This window comes from Ostrinia nubilalis, chromosome 6 (assembly GCF_963855985.1).
Source record: "Ostrinia nubilalis chromosome 6, ilOstNubi1.1, whole genome shotgun sequence".
In the NCBI taxonomy this organism is placed as follows: Eukaryota; Metazoa; Arthropoda; class Insecta; order Lepidoptera; family Crambidae; genus Ostrinia; species Ostrinia nubilalis.
This window is the reverse complement of record NC_087093.1, coordinates 10,967,985-10,992,866: the sequence shown is the minus strand read 5'-3', so window position 1 is coordinate 10,992,866 and position 24,882 is coordinate 10,967,985. Positions and strand designations below refer to the sequence as shown.

At 35.7% G+C, this 24,882-nt stretch overlaps 2 protein-coding genes across 5 annotated transcripts in view; both read right to left on the bottom strand.

The window, feature by feature from the left end:
- LOC135072622 (transmembrane protein 62-like) overlaps positions 1-7,589 on the bottom strand; it is a 229,583-nt gene extending 221,994 nt beyond the window's left edge. The window contains exon 1 of the mRNA XM_063966623.1: positions 7,580-7,589. The gene's annotated coding sequence lies outside the window, so the exon portion shown is untranslated. The remainder of the gene's footprint in view (positions 1-7,579) is intronic.
- Positions 1-24,882, bottom strand: part of LOC135072618 (dachshund homolog 2) — a 160,341-nt gene that overhangs the window by 18,813 nt on the left and 116,646 nt on the right. For all 4 annotated transcript variants that reach the window (XM_063966615.1, XM_063966616.1, XM_063966617.1 and 1 more), the window contains one exon: positions 16,211-16,294. In XM_063966615.1, the coding sequence (XP_063822685.1) occupies positions 16,211-16,294 (84 nt within the window). The remainder of the gene's footprint in view (positions 1-16,210; positions 16,295-24,882) is intronic.

The window sequence follows — 24,882 nt, the reverse complement described above, 5'->3', positions numbered from 1 at the left end:
ACAAATCATCATATGCATATCTGACAAAACCAGTCCTGTATCTTATTGATATCGAAAAGGCAAACAAAATAGAAAAAGAAGTAAGTAGACGTGACAAAGATAACAATACATATAAAGATACACGTGGAAATGTTTCCACCGAGTGTTGTATAAGTTTATAAGTAGTTCCTGTAACCCGTGAGTTGTGAAGTACTTAGAAATAACTTGACACCGCTGACCCGCGTCCAGTTAGCACAAATTACAGATGGGACTACGGTAGCTTTGAAACACAAAACCGTTAAGGAATTAAACAAATCAACTTGGAAGGATTCTAATGTAAAGTGCCCGTTTGAACAGCCCGATCCGAAATGCGATCGCTACAACTTCTGAAGAGATCTGATCTGATTGAAAAGGACTTCAAACGCATATTTTATAGAATAGTTTAGAAAATTCTTATCTTCCCAAAATCTTTTGCATACATAAATATGAAATAAATACTAATTTGTAGATCGCCAGTTTATTATCTAGTTTAAAAAAAATAATAATTACAAAACAAATGTTTGTGTTTCAGCTTTTAGACTGTGTCATTTAAGTACACTTATGTGGATTTATATGCACAGATGATTTATATCAGGGTATACATAAATCATTTAACAAACGAGTTATACATCGTCAATGAGTTGACAAATGAACTCAGTAAGTACTCGTACCCCAAAATAAATTGCCAATGACAGAAGAACATTCAGTTACTAACCACAATGGCGCCTTCAAAGGACAAAACCCTAATCAGGGTCGAATTAATTGTTCCTAAAGAGGTGACTCCGACGCATATTCCCTGATTAAGCCCGGGCCGGGGAAACCTGGGGTTATTAAATAATTTATTGTCTGCTGCTCCTCTACTAGTGATGTGCTGATGCGATTTATTTTTCCGGAGAAATAGTCGCGGAGCTTTTTTATTTGGAGCAGCAGTAAACCGAAAACGAAAGTTATTCTAGTAACTTATGGCTTTTCACGTGGTGCCCAGAATATGGGCAGAATGAAATCCCCTAGTGAGCATGAGTATAGAGTTCCTAAGGCACACAATCCCAAGAGAGCTTTTTCTTTTTTTCTTTTAAAAAAATAATTTATTTGTACCTTTTTTATTGAGCGACCAATTGATCGTTAATTGAAACTAATTTAAAACATAAAACTTAAGTGTAACGATACAGAAGCAAAATAAAGAGTGCGTACTAAATATGGGAATGTAGTATTTCAGGGAATAAAATAAGCGACACATCACTATTTTCGAGGGTGTTCTCAAATAGTCCGTTAAGATTTCGCAGTCTGTAACGGGATATTGCAAATTGAAACTTTGCCCATGAAGCTAACTCAAATGAATTCACACAGACGTTGGCTCTAGCTGATACAACATTGAATCTTAAAATGATAACGTTTGTGTTTAAAATCAAATACAATGTTTATAATTGATATCAGCAGTTTTTCTCAAGATAGTATTTAGTATCTTCTTAAAATATGGAGATAGTGACATATTGTGACAATTTAACTTACAATATAACTTGGTGAGCAATTAATTAAATTATATTGTTTAAATTATTATAAGGTCAATTTGCCTTCACGCAATTTGAAGAAATCAATGCCTTACGAACTCAAATATTCCACAATATCAACTTCATTTATTTCATAGCAAACCGTTTTAGCGTCAAACCTAAGGCTACCAAAACATCGCGTTGATCAAAGGCAACAATTTCAATGAGCATGCTACGCCATTCGTAGCTCAAAACAATAAAATGGCGACGCGACCCTGATTGAGTTTGGCCGGCCTTTTATACCTTTCAATGCATATTTCGTCCTGTCAGTGGCAAATTACACTAGCTGCCCATTCACGCTCAAAAATCACTCTCAATCGAGCGAAGTGGGACAAAATAAAAGGTGAATTCATCATGGGGGCGCGAATCGCACCCCACGGGGAAACCAAGGCGGAAAACGTATGTCCGGTCCATTTGTAAACACTAACGGGCACCGACAGCTTTTTGACAGTTTATTAAATTAAATGGCGTGTGCGACTGCGGACCGTCGATTGGGATGTTAATATTTTAGTACGTATTATTGGGCGCGAGATGAGTTAATAATGCTTTATTGATGTTCGATGTTTGCAGATTTGATGTTTTGTTTGATGATTAATTTAAAAGGCTGTGTTTAGATTACGTTTTAATTCTCGATCGATTAAATATATCATGGGACTAAACAACTTTATTCTGTGCTTGTGCGTTGTTCTGGTTTCTCTTTTTCAGAAAGTTTTGATGACAGAAGATTACCATATTATCATTTATGACATCGAAAGTGTATAAAGAAACAGATATTAATTTAAATAAATATATTAACGCTAATTTCTTTGGTTAGGCACTTAAATAATTGGTAAAAAATAAAATATGGCGTTGACTAGTTCCTCGTGTATCATTTTAGTGGAATCGAATTTATTTTCAGCAGTGTCCTCATGAAATTCATTTGCTGGCGAGTGAGCGTGAGCCATCAATTACACAAAAAGCGCCATGTTATGGGATTCAATTTTTTAACAATCAATTCATAAACTAGAGTGCACAGTGGTCTCGTGGAAAACTCGCTTAATCAATTTCCGAGTGTTCCTGATACTCAGTAAAAATTTGATATCACTTTAAAATGCAGACTTCCATTGTGAATATTGTTTTAAAGTTTAATTATAAGCGATATGTGGCACAAATAATTGCTTTTGAGCTCTTTGTAAAATATCAGTCTGAGTTCAAATATATTGGTAGTTACAAAGTTGGGTAATTACTCGTAAAAGATATTGATGATATTGACAAATATTTTAAATTATGTGACGCTTGAAACAACATTATTTTGTAAACTGGATTCTATTTTATTTACGAAGTAATTAAGTATTAGAAATGGAGAGTCTTAATTTCGTTCAGCTTTAAGAAATCTAAGAAAAACAATGTGTTAATTTCTATGAAATAATCTGTTTACAGCGGGCTCAGGCGAGTCTCGCTAATGAACTTAGTAACAAATAAACAATGTCGGTTATAGGAACTAGGCAATAACACTCGGGCTAGATAAACAAGCACTAATTCCCGATAAAAACCAATAAGTAGACGGAACGGGCATAAAACGGCGCAATGTAAACTGATTCGTCTTCGCCCCGACAGACACAAACAGCATTGATTTTATTGATACATCCAGTTGAAATTAATTTTGCTTTAACGATTCGATCACGATTCGGTCTGGTGCAAATATTTGAGTGAAACGCCAAAATGTTTACGAGCATCTTCTTTGAATGCTATCTCCGATTTGTAATTGCTCGGTCGTTAGCAACGTCGGCAGTGACGTTTTTAGACGCTAGCACAATGTGCCGTTGGCTTTATAGCACTTTCAAGATGTCTGCGGGTAATATTAATACGATATCCTGCAATCAAATCGCGCGCGTCGGCGTCTGTCGATCGTGTGTGGTCGCGCTAAACAAAGCTCACCGATCAACGTAAACAATTTATTATCCCGCAATCGACGTCGTTACAATCGATTCGTGCATTCGATTCATCGATACAAACATTCGATGTATCGAGCTCCATGTAGACAGATCGGATTTTTATTGCGTTTTGTTAACACTTTCTTTACGTGTTTCTGATTACATACAGCGAAACAAGTGTAAGGTGATACGCATGAGTGGAAGGCTGCGAGAATTCCATAAACCATGAATCTCTAAAATAATCAGCAAGATTATTGCAAATTTAACTGTGTGTTCTTTTTGTCTAACTAGTACAATTAATCTTTTGGCTACGATCACAATGTAGATATGTGCTTTTGTATAAAATATCAACAGAAAATATCTAATCTTTGAATCGTAAAAGTTCAATTATTCAGACTATGAAGACATAGTGGAAAGTCTTCACATCATGAGACTACAGCTCTGTATCCCTGCAAACAACAGCATCCGCATCTTTAGTAATAGAGTTAGAACCAAAATGCTCTACACTGGAAAATGAAAGATCAATAAGCGATTTCCACGCCGGATGCGGTCTGCCTGGCCCGGTGTGCGACCTGTAGGTCCAAATTAAATTTCCCAAGAAGAGGTGGACCGGTAATACCAAGGCTGATTTTCAGGGACCAAATGTAGAGTTCTCTACACCAATGTGTGACGAATTTTTTAACTAAAGTAACTCGGGCCATTAGACCAGAAGTTTTCTATGAGATATAATATGAATCTATTTGAACAGAGACTAAACTGTGATTCAAGTTATGTTTAGATTATTTGACTTTGCAATCAAAGATAGGTTTTCGTCGTAAAGTCGTCAAGATACGTCTTAAAGAGCATAGAAAACAAAACTTCAATTATAATCGCTCCTATATTTACTTAAATTTACCGGCGCGGAAAATATTTTCAATCCCATTTTCACGGGTTGAGTGAGAATTCTTCAGTGACTTTCCCAAAGCTCTACAGTTTCTTCAATAACAAACAATTCGGAATTAACTTTCCCATTCTGTAACTTCGCTAAGTCTGTGCAAACCCCTTGTTTTTGTTTGTTTCTATAATTAAAACGCGATTAAACTCCGTTCCTATAATTATAAACCAGCTTGATTTTGCTAATTCATTGAAATGTGGCTTAACATTAAATCAATGGAGTACACGACCAGTTAAAGGCTCTATGAGATCTCTTATATACTGTCTGTATATGATATCTGTCTTAGATACTGTTTCAGTGACACCTTAATTTTCCATAATCTTAAGATAATCCGATCCAAGAGTGTCATCGTTTATGAGAGAGAAAAAGAGTAAAGACACACTCACACTACTCTCGACATAATGAGCACACATTATTTATAAGAAGATACCGTATCCTAAGTGAAAAAAATCTAAAATATTTTCTTTTTCAATCGACTTATCAGTGACGTAATCTCCAATATCGATGCTCGATCGTGTCAATACAGTCGTGACGTCACGCTCGCGGGTGGCCGGCAGCTGCGACTGTCCTGACTCCCAGTGGTCTGGCGCTAACACGCAACTTCGGCTCAGTAGTTCGTACGCTCCGCTGGGCAATTTGAAAATTGCGGTCTAAATTTTAGTCGTTTCGTTTGTGGCTAGTTTTACGTAAAGTAACCTAAAATGCTATTCTAATTTCGTTCCAGATTTTGAGCTTTATAGATAATTTTTAAATATTGTTTTCTAGGATTTTATCTATAGAATCAGATTGAACTCGAAATGAGTTTGGCACTCCTTTCTTCACCTCTCTTTTCTTCACCTAATCTTAGTTTTTCAATGAATAGTTTGTTGACACTCTACAAATATTTATTTATGTAACACAAAGCCATATAAAACTATCCCTTTCATTATTTCCATGGCTTTGAACCCATCTGACAATTAACTTGTAAAACTATCCGATTACAAAATAAGATACCACGATATGCGACGCGCGTGAGCAGTCAGTTGCATGATGACTGTACCCAATTTATTTCTCAATAAAACGAACTATGACTTTGAATTATCTGATTTCACATTGATAATAAAGTCTATAAGTAATTATATTGTCCTAGATAGAAAATAGACAATGTTTGAAACAAAAAAACGCAATCATCGTGTCTAAGAATAAGTATCCTGAAACAAAACAAGCACGAAGCCTACACGTGTGTTATTGGAAGTTCGGCGAGTTCATATCAATACAATACGTAACATTAAGTAATTATAAAGTTCGTTAGGCATTTCTCCGGGTTCCCGAAAGTTGGGTTCCTCCCGTTCTTGTTAAGGGGAAACATTATCTTACATTGAAACGTGTTCTAACAATTTCACATACAATCATAAATTCTAATTTGGTACGTTCGCGGATCTTGTTACCACCTTGCCTTCGGTTTTCCGACTCATTGTATGTTAGTCCCAAGACATTGTAGCCCCAAAGAACGTATATACAAAATTAATTAGGCAAAATCCCGGGTCTTGTAATATTTTATTATTATTTCCGCTGTTGTGCGAGATTTTATTAGCGCGTTATATTTATTGCTTTTCTCGTTTAATGAATCTGAATACGTTCTTGATTAGTATCGTTGTAAGGATGCGTTCGCGAAGTACGAGTTTATAATTACAGTAGTAGTAATTACAAGGTAGCTTACATTGTGGAACCTTCGTCGGCTTTCCATTTCGTTATCTCGCTACGAATGTTGATGGTTTGTTAAATTAAACGTCGTGTACTGAGCCGCCATTTTCATGATTACAACCGCCTATTTACGCCTAGTTTGCAATGTTTAATTTACACTTAATCATTACTATATTACAAACCACTATTACCCTCATTATAAACCACTTCCGAGAGATTTGATATGATAATAAGTTCGGTTATCCATCTACATTTTGGTTTATAAAAATGTATTTTTTCTTCGATCCCAAATAAGGCAGTTTCTAGCGCAGTAAGGGAGAGGTGTTCTTAAAAGGCTTTCGATCTGTGTGCCCGGGCTTCGGCATGAGCACAACATCGTATTCTACTTAACGAAATGTGTTACAAAGCGCTGCATTTAGTCCCGGCCTTTTCTTAGCGCGTCGCATGTCTCCGATAGACTTAAAAGGTGCCAATAACATCCATTCCTGGACTAACGAAGGGAATTTTTCGAGAGCCACAAACACCGCGTTATTACAATTGCATTGCAGTGTATTAGTATTAGGAGGGAGCGGGTACTGACCAGTCGGCTAAATCTAATCATTTGAATTAGTCACGGGCTGATGCATCCCATACTGCGCTTCGTTTCACGATAATCGGAACGATTGACTGGAATATTGTGCATTTTGGATGATGGAATTTTTAAAATTAATGTTTAGCTTTTTGGGGTTCGATGAAATTCAGTCTTTTATAGATTTGTAGCGATAAATAAAGATAGGATGTACAAGATGATACAGGGTAGCTTCGTATCGGTAAATCTGTCACGTACAGGACACGGCTCTATTTTAAGACCCATGTGTTGTTAGATCAAACTAAATCCTGTCAAATGTCCTGAAAATTTACCCAGAGTCCCGTATAAATACATTACATAATGTTACATTATTAAACACAAACAACCCCCAATATCCAGTTAATATTTAATCAGAGTAATTTTTGCAACAGATAATGGTACTATTCCAAAGTAAGCCGTAAAAAAGATACGACTTGTTAGCATTCGTGATACCCGCAAAATCCCACGAAGCTAAGCCTAAAATAAGACGTTTTAATGAACACGAAAGCCTTGGATAGATCGAAACAATTTCACTTGGCCACAATCAAACCTCAACAAAAAAGAACGTATAAACCACCGAAGCAACGTTCAAGTGTAAATATTTACCCGGCGTCGTCCACGAAAACTTCGTAGCGCCGATAACTTCGGCGAGACCTCACACTCGCAAAAAATTGCAATAAAATTGTGAACCGGTCCAACTTCGGCATACCACAAAGTCCGTGGGCCCGTATTGTTTACATTCAAACAATTCGGAACTACTGTCTCGCCGAGCTCGCGGTGCGACGACCGTTTTCCGTTTTATCCTAGGTGTAAAGATACCCTAAAAATATGTTTCCCAAGTTGGTAATTGAATTCCGTACACGGCACGTATCTGGGCCGGCATTCGGGCGCGAGGCCGCACGTCGCGCCGCGGTCAGGATTTGGCGTGTATAGGAAATATTTTTTGATGTCTTCCCACTCATCTCATTGGACGAGGAATCGTCGGTATTTTTATGAGAACTCGTTCTTCATTTACGGATTCCTTTCTCGGTCCGGTAATGACATGGAGCGTGGTGGTGGAATACTGAAACGGTTTTTCATTACCGCGTGCGCTGCATTCTTTCAAAATAAAAGACTGATGCTCAGGTGCAATAAGATGAGTCATGTGAAGTTAACAATGTAGTAATAGATATCTAAATCCATTCATGCTCCCACGGGCCTAAAGTCTGTATCCTTCCGAAACACCGCACCAAATTGCTTAGGACGGAATTCACTGATGGCACGGTATCCAAACAAACAGATGTGGGAGCGACCTGTAATAGGAGGCTTCCGTCTAACGGGACAATGGCGGGAGATGCGCATTGGACAGTGCAGATTGCATCCATTACGCCGGAACACCCGAATGGAACACCGCCATCTGAATATATTAATGAACTTACCGACTCTGTGAATATTGGCTGCGTATATTGGACGGAACTGAAGTCAATGGGGTGACTTTGACAAACCAAACTGTAGGTAGCTAAGTTTCTTGGAACTTTTCCTTTATAAGAAAAGTGTGGGAGTGATTAAAGTATGGTTGGTCATAGTTTGCACAAAATAACAGGCTGTTTGTTTTAACAAAATAATTTAATGAAAAGTATCTAATATTTTTCAAAGGACACCTTAGGTACTAATTTTTAATGTAAAAAAAAAGTTTGTCAAAAGGTGAAAATGTTCAATTTCATCAATTTGAAAATTCGGTTTCATAAGTGAAATTGAACTAATCAATGAGTTAAACCAGCTTGCATAGTGTGTAGAAGATGATAATGTATTCGCAAACACTATGGTTGCATTGCCATAAACAATAGTTCGCAATACGTATGCACTGGGGTGCAGACGTCCGACCACAACTGACGTGTCCGATACGATTGTCCGGCTGTTAAACGTTTTCATTTGGATTTGATCAGTCGACTGTCCGGCCCCGATAATGTTTGCAGTAGGGGAGCAATGAGCATCGTGTGTTAGTGCCGCAATTCGCCAAATTGCCTAGTTGATTTCCACATTTCAATTTTGCCACTTACTTAGTTGCACATACAGCTTTATTGGTTTCGATAGTCATAGAGTTTGCAGGAACAATGGAGTTGTAGGTTGATAGACTATTCACAGGCTTTACATTGTAAGTTATTTCAATGCTTTTATTTAAGTAAGAACAATATGATCCTCATTTTTCTATCATATTTATAGTTTCTAACATATAAATGCCAGTCAGATACAAAGATGAATTTGCAACAACTAAGAAGTTACAAACGTCTTACCGAAGGGTGAAGGGAATGCAGACATCAAACATTCGACACATTATATCCTCGAATTAATAACATAACCGTTAATTACACATTCGGAGGGATACGTACATCGAATTCTCTGTGCGTTACATCAAAATAGACATCGATAACCACCATTCCATGCGCAATTTTCGCATAATTGGCGTTACATTCCCATTGCTACCCTTTCAAGACGCCATGATGTTCGGCCTACATGTTATTTAATTACGCAATCTTGAGCACAATGTGAGTTACACCGACTCCTTACTTCTCGAATGCGGGGGATGCGAGCCACGAATTTCCGAAAGGGAAATGTAATATTCATATCGCTGTAGTATTTAGCCGAATCAATTTCAGGGAAATTAATTTAATTTTGCACTCGTATCCGTAACAGTTCAGTAGAAATAAAGGTTTGGTGTGTTACCTTTAAATATTATTTATTGCTAGAAGAAAATTATATTCATTGCAGATCTAGATCTGATTGATTCATTGATTTATCAATGTAGAGATATAAATAAAAATCTATTGCTATATATGACGTAGAATGTCTCAACCGATTACCTAAGTATTTATTTTCAAAAGTAGTACACCTCTTAATTCAATTTATTCATAGCTTGCAATACGAGGTAGGAGTTAGGACTAACTGACTAAAGACAGTGCCAAGTTTACTTATTAATTTGCCGCTCAAATCAGCCCCCGTATCCAGCAAGCAAGTTTCGCAAGAGAAACCCCACGAAATCAGTTGTTAGAACTATGGGACATCTTACGGGCCCCTTGAACGAGTCGTGACGGCCCCGTAATGGCGGCCCTTGGGAGGGTCGGGTACACTAGTCGCACTCAATTATAAGTGAATAAATCAAAATGATTGAGCATTTTCATTGTTTCGTACGACAACTAATCTTAACATTGCCAACTTGGGTACAAGATGTTTAAAGTTTACAATAATCAAAATTTAATCCAAGAAACAATTACAACTATTTGTGATTCAGATTAATATTGCAGTTAATAAGATGATGCCAAAAGGAGACTAATATGTGTGGATTTTTATTTTAAAAGACAATTTCCGTACCGCGCGGGAATAACTTGACATCTCGACCTGCACTTTTTTTTTTTATTAGCTTAAACGTTTCCTCTACCTTATACCCTTCTGGTATAAAAAACTCAACTCGAAATACCCAAAAATACTTGAAATACAGCTCTTGTTCATAAGTAAATATCTCTAATTTAGGCAATAAATATTTGACATAACGATATATCCAATTAATATTATTCGTACAAACATTTATATTTCGATTTATCAATGTATGTCAGAACATGTATTTGTTAATATCTCGACTTAGACATTTATGGATTTTCGTTTTTAATTTGACAAAAACAGTTATCAAGTTATGATCCCCTCTGAGTACTAAACATATCCATGATATGTGCAGTTGTCTAGTTATGCACACTGTCAATAGTTTGGATATTTGGAGTTATCCAGCTATTACATTCGTATAATCATATTTTTATATGTGTCATTAGCAGTTTTTAAAATATAACATTGTCAGGATTTCGAGTGTCTTTAAATATTTTTTACTTAGCAACCCCTGAAAATATATTTTTAATATATTTAAGCGTTAATTATTACTTTTATTACTATTTTCAATAGTTTAAAACTAAATTAACGTTTAAATAGCAAGTTGAAAGTAGAAGGATAAGTTTAGTCAATAGGTAGGTACTATCTACTAATGTTTTTTCATAACAGACTAAGATTTCGTTTGACAACCGAATATAAGTAAAAAATCTAATAATCAACTTTTAGGTCAACTTTAAGTTCCGGATATTTTTTATAGTCTATTGATATCAATGACATTAATTAGGAATAATGATGAGGTAAGTAGGGTCGATACGCCAGATCTCGTCCATTTAGTGAGTTGGTAGATTTGAGGAATAAAAATAATATACAATTTTTCGTAATAATTTTGAACGAAAAATTGATGTCATTATGCTCCCTTTAGTCTTTATAAGTATAGTATTAAACTTGCTCTAAACCATTAGAAGTTTTAATATCTTTGTAATATTAATATAATATAGAAAAAATACATTCAAAATCACTAATAATTAATAACAGCATGGAAATAAAAAAAATATAGATAAAATCTTACTAATTGGTATTCAAAATATTTAGGTATCACACTTAATAATTATAAACATACATTTATATTTTAGTTTATTTAATTTTTTTAAATTTCAATAGTATGGCTCAATTTGCAATAATTATGGTCTCCTCTCTAGGCAGTTTGCTTTTTAATATTATTTACAACGTCTGTATTTAAAAAATTGTCGTGATAATGTGGACGCAAATTGGCTATCACAAAGGGTAAGCTACATTTGGAGCGTGTATTAGCGTCCAGGAAAAGGCCTAAGTACTGAAAAAAATCTTTGTGTTCGATAAGTCATGTAAATAACGTTTTAAATAATATACAACATGCATTGTTTTGTATATTTTAATATCTTAGACCCAGTTAGACCAGACCGCGATCACTTCTGACGCAAAGTGGAAATTTCATTGTAGTAAATTCGCATCCACCTTATTTTAAGTGTCATTTAATAAAGTACAATCACCGATATCATTATCCGTATTGTATGGTTCATGGTTAAGGCTTAGAGACTGCGGTAAATCCCAAACTAGACCTAAATATATTAAAAACTTACCTTGAAACGCGCACCTGCTCACGTGGGATTTATTTTTGGCAAAAACGGTAGCATGCTATAAGATTTTTTTAATGTGGGTTTACCTGTCATACATTCAGGGAATCATAGCAATAGCTTACGTTCTAGAGTGATCCATCATTTGGACGTGAACTGGACGGTGGACGCGAAAGGGCGTGTCGACCTTACGCAAAAATATATCCAGTTAATTTTAATTATTTTAAGCCTAATGGTAAGCCTAAAATAATTAAAATTAATTGTGCTTGTTATGAAGCATGGCTTTTGTTCTTTTATTTGTCTTTTTTTTTAATTTTAAGTAAACGTACAATTATCTGATCAAAAGCAATCATAATCTGCGATTATATTTGATTTTTCTAATAAAGAAGAACGGTCACGCCCCATACAAAAAAAACCCAGACCCGACAGAAACGAGACATACCTCAGTTTTTTTGTCACGTCTTAATTAGTTAAATTATATATTTTTTATATTCGAAATCTATGTATAACACCAAAATATTACCCTTTGTTTTTGTTCAGGCGTTATACAAAAACTAATACAAAATGCCTATTTATCACCAAAATTGGTAAATGTATGTACCTAAATGTCTATTACAGCTGTTATGGAATGTATCTAGGTGACCTGGAGATACAGCCGGATTATACAGGGTGGTTATACATATGGAACGATAAGTGATCTCACTCGATTATTTCTAAACTATACAAGATATCGAAAAACTAGTTACTGATTCTGAAAGTGCTTCACGAGCTCTTTCAAATGGTACCAATAATAGGTTACAGATTATGGAAACTGGTAACATTGAATTTTTGGATTTTGTAACTTCTCGTTTCCACCCTGTATAATCCGGCTGTATCTCCAGGTCACCTTGATACATTCCATAGCAGCTATTTAGGTACATACATTTACCAATTTTGGTAATAAATAGGCATTTTGTATTAGTTTTTGTATGACGCCTGAACAAAAACAAAGGGTAATAATTTGGTGTTATACATAGATTTCGAATATAAAAAATATATAATTTAACTAATTAAGACATGACAAAAAAACTGAGGTATGTCTCGTTTCTGTCGGGCCTGGGTCACAGATGACCGTTCTTCTTTGTTACTATTTCATTGCAAAAGTGATAAAAATATCTTCTATTTTTATGTTTTGTTTTTTTACTTAAACTTCATTCAAAATAATTAACTTAAATCCAATTTTTACACCTTAAATGTTTGTTTTTCTTTGGTGAATAACTTGACAAGTCGTCGGTACACAACTTGACAAGTCTTTTTTTTAATAGATTAAGAATATAATTTAATCAAATTCTTACGAAAATCGAAAGATACGCATCAAATTAGCTTATTTCAATCATAAAAATATCAATTATCATTAATTCCGATTTACCAGAGAACTCTAAACTTTAAAATCGCTCCCCTGAAAAGTACGCAAAAATGACATGTCAAGTTATTCCCGCGCGGTACGGATTTCTCCTCGGGGTTTCTAGAAGAGATCGCTTACGAGCGATAAGACCGCCTAATTTTTGCTATCCCAATTTATTTGTATTTTTTAATAGATTGTATTTTTGTGTAGTATGCAATAAAGACTACTTATAGGTAGAGATGTCGTGTATTTCAATAAAGTACAATTTCTCAGTAGATAATATTCTAACGCTTTACACCAAATAAAATCCACGCCACCATTAGCTGAAAAACACGCTTTGAATGCTCACATAAAGATTAAAGTTCATTTTCAATGCATATTAATTACACAGATTATGCGGAGTATCATCTCTGTATTTAAATGGCAGCGAGTGCATTACTAGATGCGGTCGATAGCGGACTATTCAATACAATATCTATTATGAATGGGCGCTCGGCTCGCGAACGTTGATTAGGCTGGTCTGCCTGTATTCCAATTTTCATGGCGACTACGATCGCCCTGATTGATTGTTGCTGGCCAGTGCGGCACAAGACTCAAATTGCCTCTTTTTAATCCGACTTCGATTTTCAAATTGCATGTAATTTAAAATTTAAATATGGAGAATGCAGTTCCATTTTTAAAAAGCATTAAAAAGTAGGTTTTAAATGTACCTATAAATAGTGAGTCTTGGAAAAAAATTCGATATTCAAAATCCTTTGCCGATGAAAAGTCGACTTGAATATTTTGCATCAGATTTTCGTTCCAATCTGATACGATTTCAGAGAACCGAATTCGATGGGCTTTTGTAACTAAAGGTGTATTTCATAGCGTCGACGCATAGAGCGCTATCTGATGATTGGTTTTTGGCAATTACCAGTATTGCTCACATCACAATCGCGCTCATTCACCGTATGAAATATGTATGGGACCTCGATTTCGCTCTTTGTTTCCACGCTATTCTGGTTATACGTCGAACGACTCATGAACTCCCAAATAAAACATTGCGATCGGATAATATTCCAACAGGTAATTATAAAAATCGAAATGTTCACGTAGTTCACAAAGTTCCGTCCTGTAATAACACAGTAATAAATCTACCTGTACAAGGCCAACTTTTCCTACGGTATTTGAAAATAAACTGCAACGACACTTTAATGTTGAGGAAACTATTTCCATAGCAATTTTAGATGTTGTTCTTGTGATAAAAGTGCCTTTTATAGTTAAGTTATATCTAAATGATCAATCTGTACTCTATTTCTGTACATGCTTTTCTGAAAAAAATCCATCTATATCTAGTATCTACGACTGTAGAGTTGTATAAAAGAAAGCTACTGAAAATAAATCAACGTAAAGTGTGACCGACAAAACAAAATGAAGGTGTTAATTGCCGCACGGGTAACTTGTCAAAAAGCTTTTAAAGTAGATCGAAGACCAAATAGTCTAGAAAATCCATTAACTACGGTTTGCTGTAAAGTACACCTATTAATTAATTTAAGGTAGCATCGTGGGCCACATTTCTGCGCTCAATATTTCGACGTTTCGGTATATTTAGCGCGTTATTATTACACATGTTTCGGTAATAATTATTTTCATTATACACCGCGTGCTGTGACCTGTCGTCCCTTTATTAACATTTAAATTTATATTACATTTACACAAGAGAAATGTGTGCCTCGATGAAATATCCACGGCGCCTTTATGTCGTCTGTGACATGTAAAATGTTGTTCTAATAGGCGAATTAAAATGTAGCGTTTATTCCGTGGATTGTAGAGTTGATTTTGGCGTAGGTTATTGTTTGAATAGAATTAAACCCTTTGTCTCAAGGCGTTAGTCGCGAGCGCTGTCGCTTGGCATTTGCAAAGGTTACGTATCACCCACCATTCCGACGTTTTCTTTCAGTTTCCTCGATGAATTGCTAAAGAAGGGGTGTTGTATTGTAGTCGAATTAACCTTTTCTTCCGATGGTAAAGGGTCGAGTATTTTGGTCATTACTGTGTTATATTACGTTGTTTGCCATTTAATTGAATTATATCTACTTTACTTAACAAAGTAATTAGAACGGTTTTTTTATCACTTTTTAAGCACGAGTTAACGTATCACAATTTGCATGCAACAAAGATATGACTGTACGACTACGAACCCTTCAACGAAGCGAGGCAGAATACTCTTAATAAATAGCGTAATTATGGTGATTACGTACACGTCAAAAGCAACCCATAAAACTATCAATGAACCAATAAATTGAAGAAAACGCTGGAACACGCGAGCCCGGGGCTTGGGAAAGCACAGAAACAAACAGATACGTTAAGGTTGAGGCCACACTACGAGTAATACGCTCAATTAATATTTCCGCTTTGGAAAATGCCACTTAGTTAAGTAAGTACACAGTGTAGTGTTCTGTCACTGTAATATGTTGTCACTAGTAAAGATATTTTACTTTCAGCCTGTTGTGTCAGTTGTTGCATATCAAACTAACATTTTTATCACAAAATAGCACTTAGTTTGATGTGTCTTCGTCCGTACATCTTTGTCAAATCTTATTGAAATTACTAATTACGGATTAAAGTGAAATATTTTCACTAATAAAACTAATCCTATATGTATAACTTTGTGATAAAGCACTTGTGTGTCCCCAGCTTTACCATAAGAACAAAATGGAGCTTATAAACGTGTGAATAAACGCATAAAAATAGTATTAATTGAACGCCTCCACGCATTGCGGCAAACAATTATTACGGAGGCGGCGATGATTGGCACGAAAAGGAAATTGGCAACGTAAGGTATTGGCTGGTAATATGAGAAAATAGTAGTTTTAATGCTCGAAATAAATAACGAAGCGAGGAAGAAGACAATGGTGTTGTAACAAGATCTCCTGTTAATTGTGGCGAATGCGGAGCGAGGGCCAGTGATCCGAGATTTATGGAGGCATTGAAATTACACCCTATTTGTTCTTTTCAAAACGCTCGGATTGTTGCTGTTTGCCTCTTATAAATGTGTAACGGAATGGAAATAAAGAACACGCTAGTTTTATCAGTTGCGAGAAGATTTGTGGTTTTTAATAGTGTTAGGTATTTTGGCGAATCTGAAAAGATTTTTGAACTGAAATAAGGAACTTACCTCTCATTTTTTGCTCATCTAGCAACTGCCGCTCCAAGTTGTCTTTCACCTCCCTTTCTCTGAGAACGTCCATTTTCAGTTCGGCTGTAACAGAAATATCCAATTTATTATCCAGAACATTAATTTACTAAAAGCATAACAAATCTAGTAAAGTATTGCAATAAAATCAAACATTACCATAAACATTGTCTAAGTTAAATGAATGGTTCATTGTGAACAAAGGTATTGTGTTTAACAGTGAGCTAACGCGGTAACGGGCGGGGGTCGATTAGAACATAAACACGGATTAACTCATTCGGAATCCCGGTACTATTGTGAAGGAGTCGAATTGAGAGATTTGCATAACTTTCAATTAGAGCCAACCTGACGGAAGCGATTGGGGCGGTATCCACGGTTACGAACTTCCGACTGTTTGCTACAAAGCTATCGGTTTCTTGAATTGTTTGTGCTTTTAATTGCGTCTTTATTGGCAAATAAATTATTTGTTAGGTACAAAAAAAGGTTGGAAACTTAAATAAGCTCTACTACTGAAAAATTACGCTCAACAAAAGCAGAAAAGTTCACTCTCTCTTATAAATGTAAAACCAGAAATTATTATTTTCATACTTAGACTGAGTTGCACCATCTTTCTTTAACTTTGACAAATGTCAAAAATTTGTCAAAGTTCATACAAAAAGCACCGGTTATTGTCATTGTTACGGTTAAAGTTAGGTGGTGCAACTCAGCCTTAGTCGTGTCGTGTTAAAAACCCACTTTCCATAAAGCTTATAATACTTACTGTTAGAATGTATTGGTTTTTAAAGAATTATGGTTGTTCTAAAATCATTTCAGATGATAATGTTTCATATTTTTATATTTCTACACGTTAAAGTAAATGAGAGAGTTTTCCTTTCAGTCATCCATCCTTTCAAACCAGTATTAAAATCAGAACTAGCTCGTGTAACCTACGCAAAGCCGAACATCGAATTAACTCGTAACTTTCAATCAAGGTCTAATCTCGGGTCTATCAATACCCCATACGTAGAAGGCATTACGAGTAGAATTTGAATAGAAAGAGGTCACGGTTTAATTTGGTCCCCCGTTCTATTAGGTGCCTAAGTAGTCGATCTAATGGACCGTAAGGGATCACTGATTAAGTTGCTTTGGGCCGAAATGCATTGTTCTGATTGCGTGTTGAGCCTTTGTTTTGCTAGTTAAAGGTGACGTATGCTCATTTAAAAGACTAAGGTTTAAATCAGCATTTAAATCTCTTTAAGCAGAAGGCGTTTTTAGCGTGCGTCAGAGCTAGAGTCTTGTGCTTCGATTTATGTTGTAACTAGTTTTTATTTTTCAAATAGGAATTCTTGAAGTGATGTAAAAACAATCCAATTAACTATTAAATCATCCAATAAATTAAATTATGAAGCACAAAACACTGAACTTGAGCAAACAACCATAATCTCAAGCAAAACAAGAACGACTGTAACCATCCGAATGGTTATTGAATCATTAATTAAATAGTGCATCGGTATAAGATGTAATGCGATATCGATGCTAGATTGGATCGATATTGCTGGCCCGCAACTAGCTTGTTCGGTACAACGAGAGTTGTGCCGTTTAATAATTCCGTTAGCGATTCAATTATTTCAACAGGTTCGCTGTGCGGGCGCAATCTATTAAGACAACAGAGCACGTAATCAAACGTTGTATTAAATGACTGCCGACTGTTAGGATCGTCACTATCATTAGGTGCAAATAGCAGTTTTTTTTCTATCATACTTTTCCATCATGGAAACTTTATAACGGCAAACGGTAAATATGTGTCCTTAGACGAATCCTTAATGAATTCATCTCAACTTTAAGAATTGACACATTAGAAATATACTTTGCTTCCTGAACGTCACTACGTAGATGCCATTAAGATGATTTTAATTAAATTATTTATAATGAGATCTCCGGATGATGTTATGATTCCTAATATAGATAGGCCAAATAAGGATCTCAGTATTATCTATCATTCTTAGTACAAAGTGGTTACGAATACATTAACTGTCAGTTAATTTTTATAATGACTTCATGTAGTTAATCAACATTATCGGCCTCCGTAACAGTGTTAAAATTATTCCCTCTGCAGTACATTTTCAATTGCTATTCGTTAAGATTGAATCTTAAACTACACATATTTAGGGAATACAGGGTATCTACCTGCGCACAATGTTATCAAATGCCAATTAACAGTAAAAGCGTCAATACAAACTATGTGCGATACTATCTGATATGAGCGTACAAGCAGGAGCCGGGCTGCTCATGTCGGTATCACCGCTCCGAAATCTGCAGATACCAGAGACAAGTTAACTTGCGCACGCTCATAATAAGGGATAAAGGTATGAGTATCGTACGCCGTATCTCTCGTTCACATCTTGTAAATTGAAACGTTCACATTTCTTTATTTATCGACTTCTTTTGTTTTTCGATTCGGCCTTTGTTGCACGGTTTATTTGTATGTTTAAACTTGGAAAAGTAGTGTAGATACTTCGTCAATAGATGGCGCTTATAGTCACAGTATTTAATGATGATACAAAGTAACAAATCAGAACTGAGTACTATAATTATAATCTCTGTTTCACTGCCCGATTAGCGCGATAAGTTGCAATCAGAATTTTATTACCGATTTTTATAATGGAAAAAAGAGTCAATCTAAGAGCCGGCTCGGATGCGAGATTAATTTCGAATCAATCCTGGGTGTATGGTGTAATTTAGAGGGCTTTTAGTTAAGAGTGGTTTCGCACATAAGACGTAAATTGCCTCGGCGGAGGGATGGCCATTAAGGTCCGCGTTGGTATGCGGCGTATCTGAACATCTCGCGATTTGCGAGTGGAGGTGCCTAACAAAAGGTGCTCCCGGTGGTCCTTGCGTACTTAGTAACCTTAGTATCTTTGTATTGTTTTATGGTAATGATATAGGTACTAGCTACTACCTTGACATGCCTGTAACCGCTTTGTACGTAACAAAGAACTCGGCCTGATTTTATTCGATTTCTCTATTATAAGTTAAATAAGATAAACTTAATAATATTGATTTTAATAAACTGATACCACAAGAAGAAGTTCCTTTAATTCCTACTTAATTGCTCATCAATATGTAAATGCTTTGATGATATTCTCATTCTATTCTAATCACTGATAAATTATAATTTGATTTAATTGGTAACTTCCGTGAAACCGAGATATTATTATGTATAACATTTAATTTAAAATAAATTGCACTCATTTAGATGATCAGACCTTATATCCCATTTTTAAGAACCGAAATGAAGGTTGCGCCAAACATAATTTAAATTAGAAACACATAAATCATCAAAACTTTAAACTAAGTAGACGTATACAGAAAACAAAATCGATCCAATGTGAAACGTTTATCGATAAAAACAAGAGAAAATCGAGACTGTAAAGCGGAACAGCCGATTATTAAATCGATCTTTATATCGGATCAATCAAATTCAAAACCTGATCGAGTTGCGTCCGAGGAAAAAATTATTACTTTATAAATAAAATAACAATAAAAACGATGCGCTCGGTTCAAGGGAATATATAATTATGGACAATTATTATGATACCGAAGCTGAATGGCCGATAGATGATTGAAAGGATCGAGACCCATAAACAAAAGGATCAATTTCGGTTACGCAATTTAATAACGTCAAGTAATTAGCCGATATTATGATAGACTCCAAACACATTATTAACATGTTTTTGTGATACGAAAAAGTCATTTTATATCATACATTTATTATTATTCTTCAGATGGCAGTCAAATGCAATTGCGAAGGGTAGCAGAAAATTCTATTTCTCTTCAATTCCGTGCACTCAGCAAAAACAACAATAATATTTAAATTTTCAGACGTGGCGCCCTTTGAGAGTTGTCCAATGAGATCATCTCCCACTTGCATTTAAATTGAAAGCGATTACGGCACCGAAAATACGATTCCTGTCATTTAATACGGTAACATTGCAAAGTTTCGTAATATTAGAGTGTTAACAAACTTGCAAGTTGTAACGAGAACCGCGGATAGAATAGAGGGAGGTTTAATTTCAATAAAACATAAGTCATAGGGTAAGCGAATTAAGACATATTTTCACGGCCCCCGCCACAGCGAAGACTAAGTTGAGCTTGCAGTTAAAATAACAATTAAAGTCTTCCTAAAATTTACGACTCAAAAGTGGCAGAATAATTTGAAAGAGCTGTGTGGTGAAATGGGTCTTGCCGGGGGAACCGAGGCGCGCATTCGCTTCGCCCCGCGAACTGCCTTCAGTCGTTTTGAATTCAAATGGAAACGGGAAGTCTTTGGCTTTTAGCTGAAATTTTAATGGTCATAATGTAAAGAGATATTACTAAGGAATATTGTTGATTTAAGCACCTTTACAGGTTTAAGGTGGCGGGATTTGATTTATCAGGGGCATTCGCTAATATCAAATTTTAATTAGGAATGTTTGTTGAGAAAATGTTCCAATGGAGTTCTCATTTTGATACTTATTGCATTACCGTGCTTTAAAGAGAATCTAATACATTAACGAAATTCACGATGCCTTTAAAAAGTAAATTCAAAGTAACGATAATGGTCGTCACGGCTCCGGCGCGGAAAAACGAATTTTCTTCCCTATGCCTTTTTAAACATACAAACCGTCAGCAATTTTATTTTATTGTTATTAGATTTTTCCGGATTATGTCACACAGCGATGTCGCTGCGGAGGATTATTCCCGCAGTCTCTGCGCTAATAATCATAAGAATTGCTTCCCTTTATTATGTGTGAAATTTAGAACATAAACTTCGCACTCCCTGCTTTAGGATTCTCATACTTTTTTCAGACGGCTTACGGTCACATTTAGACAAGCAGTACGTTGAACATTTTTGTGGAAATACACATTTTCTAGTGTTACGCATTTTAGTCGACTCCAACCTTTCCTCGTAAGTATACGTGTAGCAAATAACTTTATGAATATATTATACAGGATTTGCATCACGAATGCCGGTAGCATTTTCGTTTTGACGTGTGTCGTAAAATCTCTTATTATCTGTGTTTCAATATGAGATGCACAGTAATGAAGATGTCTTCGCAAAATGGATTAAAAAGTAGTGCCGTATCGAGCGTGCAGCGTCGGAATAACTCGCGGTGTTATCGCCGCACGCGCACCCAATCTGCGATCGAAACACACTGGATAAGATTATCCAGTAGCCCTGTATTATTTTAATGAGACTACACAAGTCCCCGAGATTCGATACGATACGAGAAAGCTTAGGTAACGAACAGAATAAAAGTATACGGGTCAAGAGAGATATCAAGCGGCCGCGGCGAGATGACGCGCTCAGCCATGAGCGTTCGCCTATAGAGGGGGATTTTTAAATTAGCCACCGAACACGATAAAGCCGTGTACATCTACATACCAGCTGACGGCAGATCGGCCGATACCATTATGTCTCTGGTAAGGCACCGATTAAAAATATCCATTTATAAGAGGACAACATCTGTCGGTATTTAAATAAGATATAAACGCGAGTCCGCGGACGTTTTGTTTCGTGCAACATTTTTCTCCCCGTGATGCTCCCCTCGCCGGATATATTGGTATTAAAAATGTAAGGGAGATTTATGCGAATGGCTCTAAGCTTTCATTAGTTGCTTCTTACGCGGTGTTTCTGCGGTCGCCGCACCCTGACCGGTAATTTTTCATTTTTTCTACAAACTTCCCGATGTTTTTGCCGCGCACCTAAATTTAACTGCATATAAAGAATATTAATGCTGCTCGGGAGTCGAAAGCAGGTGCACGCTATGACTTATTTTATTTCATTGCTAGCATTAGGCTAATAGAAACCACCAAATATACATTTTGCTTTTTAATGAAAATATAAGGACGTCGTAAACTAAGCGGTAGAGCAATCAAGGTGAAACTTTACATGATTAAACTTTTGAATAAGTTAGGTTCGTCCTATAAGACTCAGACTCAGCCTCGTGTTTTACAATTTACTACCTTATTATTAGTTAGTTATTTGTTATTGAACTAGTTTTTATTCTTGAAAAACAAGGCTGTACATATTTTCAAAGTATTATAAAGTGGTAGTGACAGCATAAAAATATGCAAAGAAAACGACACGCTCCCTACACCCATAAACACGTATATGAACCAACACGTAATTCTCGCTTGTAATTCCGTATGTAAATTACAACTAGAACAAGGGTTCACCCCATAGAGACAAAATCTCTACCAACTTAACCTGAGCCTTGAAGACTAAGATACAACGCATAGAAAGAGACCATATTAAAATGGTGGCATTAAACACCCCTAAAACATCAGTTTATACCAATTTTAAATATTAAAACCTCTATAAAGCAGATGCGGAAACATCCTTGTAATATACGAAAGCACATCATAACCGTCTTTGGGAAATCTATGGTAAATTTTCACACAAAATTACACATTTCACGAGTACATTAAAAATAATAAGCTGCGATGTGTCTGTCTTCATAGTTCGAAAAAGCTTGTATTTCGAAAATTAAGACTACATTCAAAAATATCTTTGAGTATCGTTGATTTTAAGTAGGCCAGTAACTATAGCCTTTTTGACAATACATGAAAATTAATGCTAATGAAGTTCCTCGTATGTACAAACGTAACCTATGTTTTAGTTTTATACGTCTTATTATAGAAATGAAAGAGACAAGCCTAAGCTGAATACTAAACGCTCTTTACATGTACATGATATGACAACCTGACAATAAAAGGTTAATAAGGTGTACTATGTGCAGCTGTTTATCTGTATTTAGTCCAGTCAAATTAGACATGAACCCTGCAATAATTCGCATACAGCTGAAAATTGGTACGAATGTTCGGAGCACCATTATGAATTAACTGTGAAAAGTCCCCATCGATCCGACGTGTGCTAAAAAAAAATTCAAGGTCAAACTTAAAAAATTCAGGTTTTTGAGATTTTCAGCCAAACGGTAAGTTTTATCACAAAAATATGTATGACAAGGTTTAAGACCATACAATTATCTATCAAAATTGTCTATACACTTTCTCCTAAGAGTCAGCGTTTCTGAGATTCGATGATCCGAAGAGTCAAAAAAGTGTTTTCTTCATAACGGTCTTACACATAAATCCAATGTGATATCGCCTCGTGCCACGACTCAGCATTGTATCATGATGTGTTGTCGACGTCGAATATAAAATGATTAACCTCAATGTCATTTGTCATCTTTAATTGTCGAAAAATGTTTGCAACTTAGACGAAGGACTGCACCGTGAGTTTCTAAGATACGAAGTTTTCGTGTCTATTATGTTTATGAGCTCTTATATGCACACGTCACTACTCTACTTGTAACTCTATGGTCACTCTTTTAGCCCGGTCAAGTCAGAAAATCCAGGTTATAATAATTCGCATAGAGCTGAAAATTTGTGTGATTGTTGAGAACACCATCCTTAATGAAATGTCAAAAGTTCCCAGCGATCCGTCATTTGAAAAAAAAATTTACGAAGTCCAAGTTTTTTGCATTTTTCCGCCAAACAGTAAACTTATCATAAGAAATGATAAGAAATAGTAGTAGATCATAAAATAATCTATTAAAATTGTCTTTGCCCCTTTTTCCTAAGAGTCACCGTTTATGTGGTAACGATGCAAAAAGTTGGAGAATTCGCATTCTGTTAACTACTCCAAAAGTCCACAACTTCAACTCTATTAAAATAGTTTTGAATTGAACAGGATAACAAATACATCTTAAAAAAGGCCTACTGGGAAAACCTGGTAAAATAAATACGCCAAATAACCCTCATAGGTGTTGTGGAAACATGTGCATATAACGAGAACATCAAAACTAACTTTTTGAATCGTTCTACCTCATAATCGGTGACTCTTAGGAAAAAGGGGGTAAAGACAATTTTAATAGATAATTTTATGATCTACTATTATTTCTTATCTATTTTTATGATAAATTTACTACTTGGCCAAAAAATGCAAAAAACTTGGGACTTCGAGAACTTTTTTTTTTAAATGACGGATCGTCGGGGACTTTTGACATTTCATTTAGGATGGTGTTCTTAACATTCACACAAATTTTCAGCTCTATGTGAATTATTATAACCTGGACTGTCTAACTTGGTCGGGCTAAAAGAGTGACCATAGAGTTACAAGTAGAGTAGTGACGTGTGCATATAAGAGCTCTTAAACATAATAGACACGAAAACTTCGTATCTTAGAAACTCACGGTGCAGTCCTTCGTCAAAGTTGCACCCATTTTTCGATAATTAAAGATGACAGACGACATTGAGGTTGATCATTTTATATTCGACGTCGACAACACATCATGATACAATGCTGAGTTGAGGCACGAGGCGATATCACATTGGATTTATGTGTAAGACCGTTATGAAGAAAACACTTTTTTGACTCTTTGGATCATCGAATCTCAGAAACGCTGACTCTTAGGAGAAAGTGTATAGACAATTTTGATAGATAATTGTATGGTCTTAAACCTTGTCATACATATTTTTGTGATAAAACTTACCGTTTGGGTGAAAACCTCAAAAACCCGTATTTTTTAAGTTTGACCTTGAATTTTTTTTTTAGCACACGTCGGATTGATGGGGACTTTTCACAGTTAATTCATAACGGTGCTCCGAACATTCGTACCAATTTTCAGCTG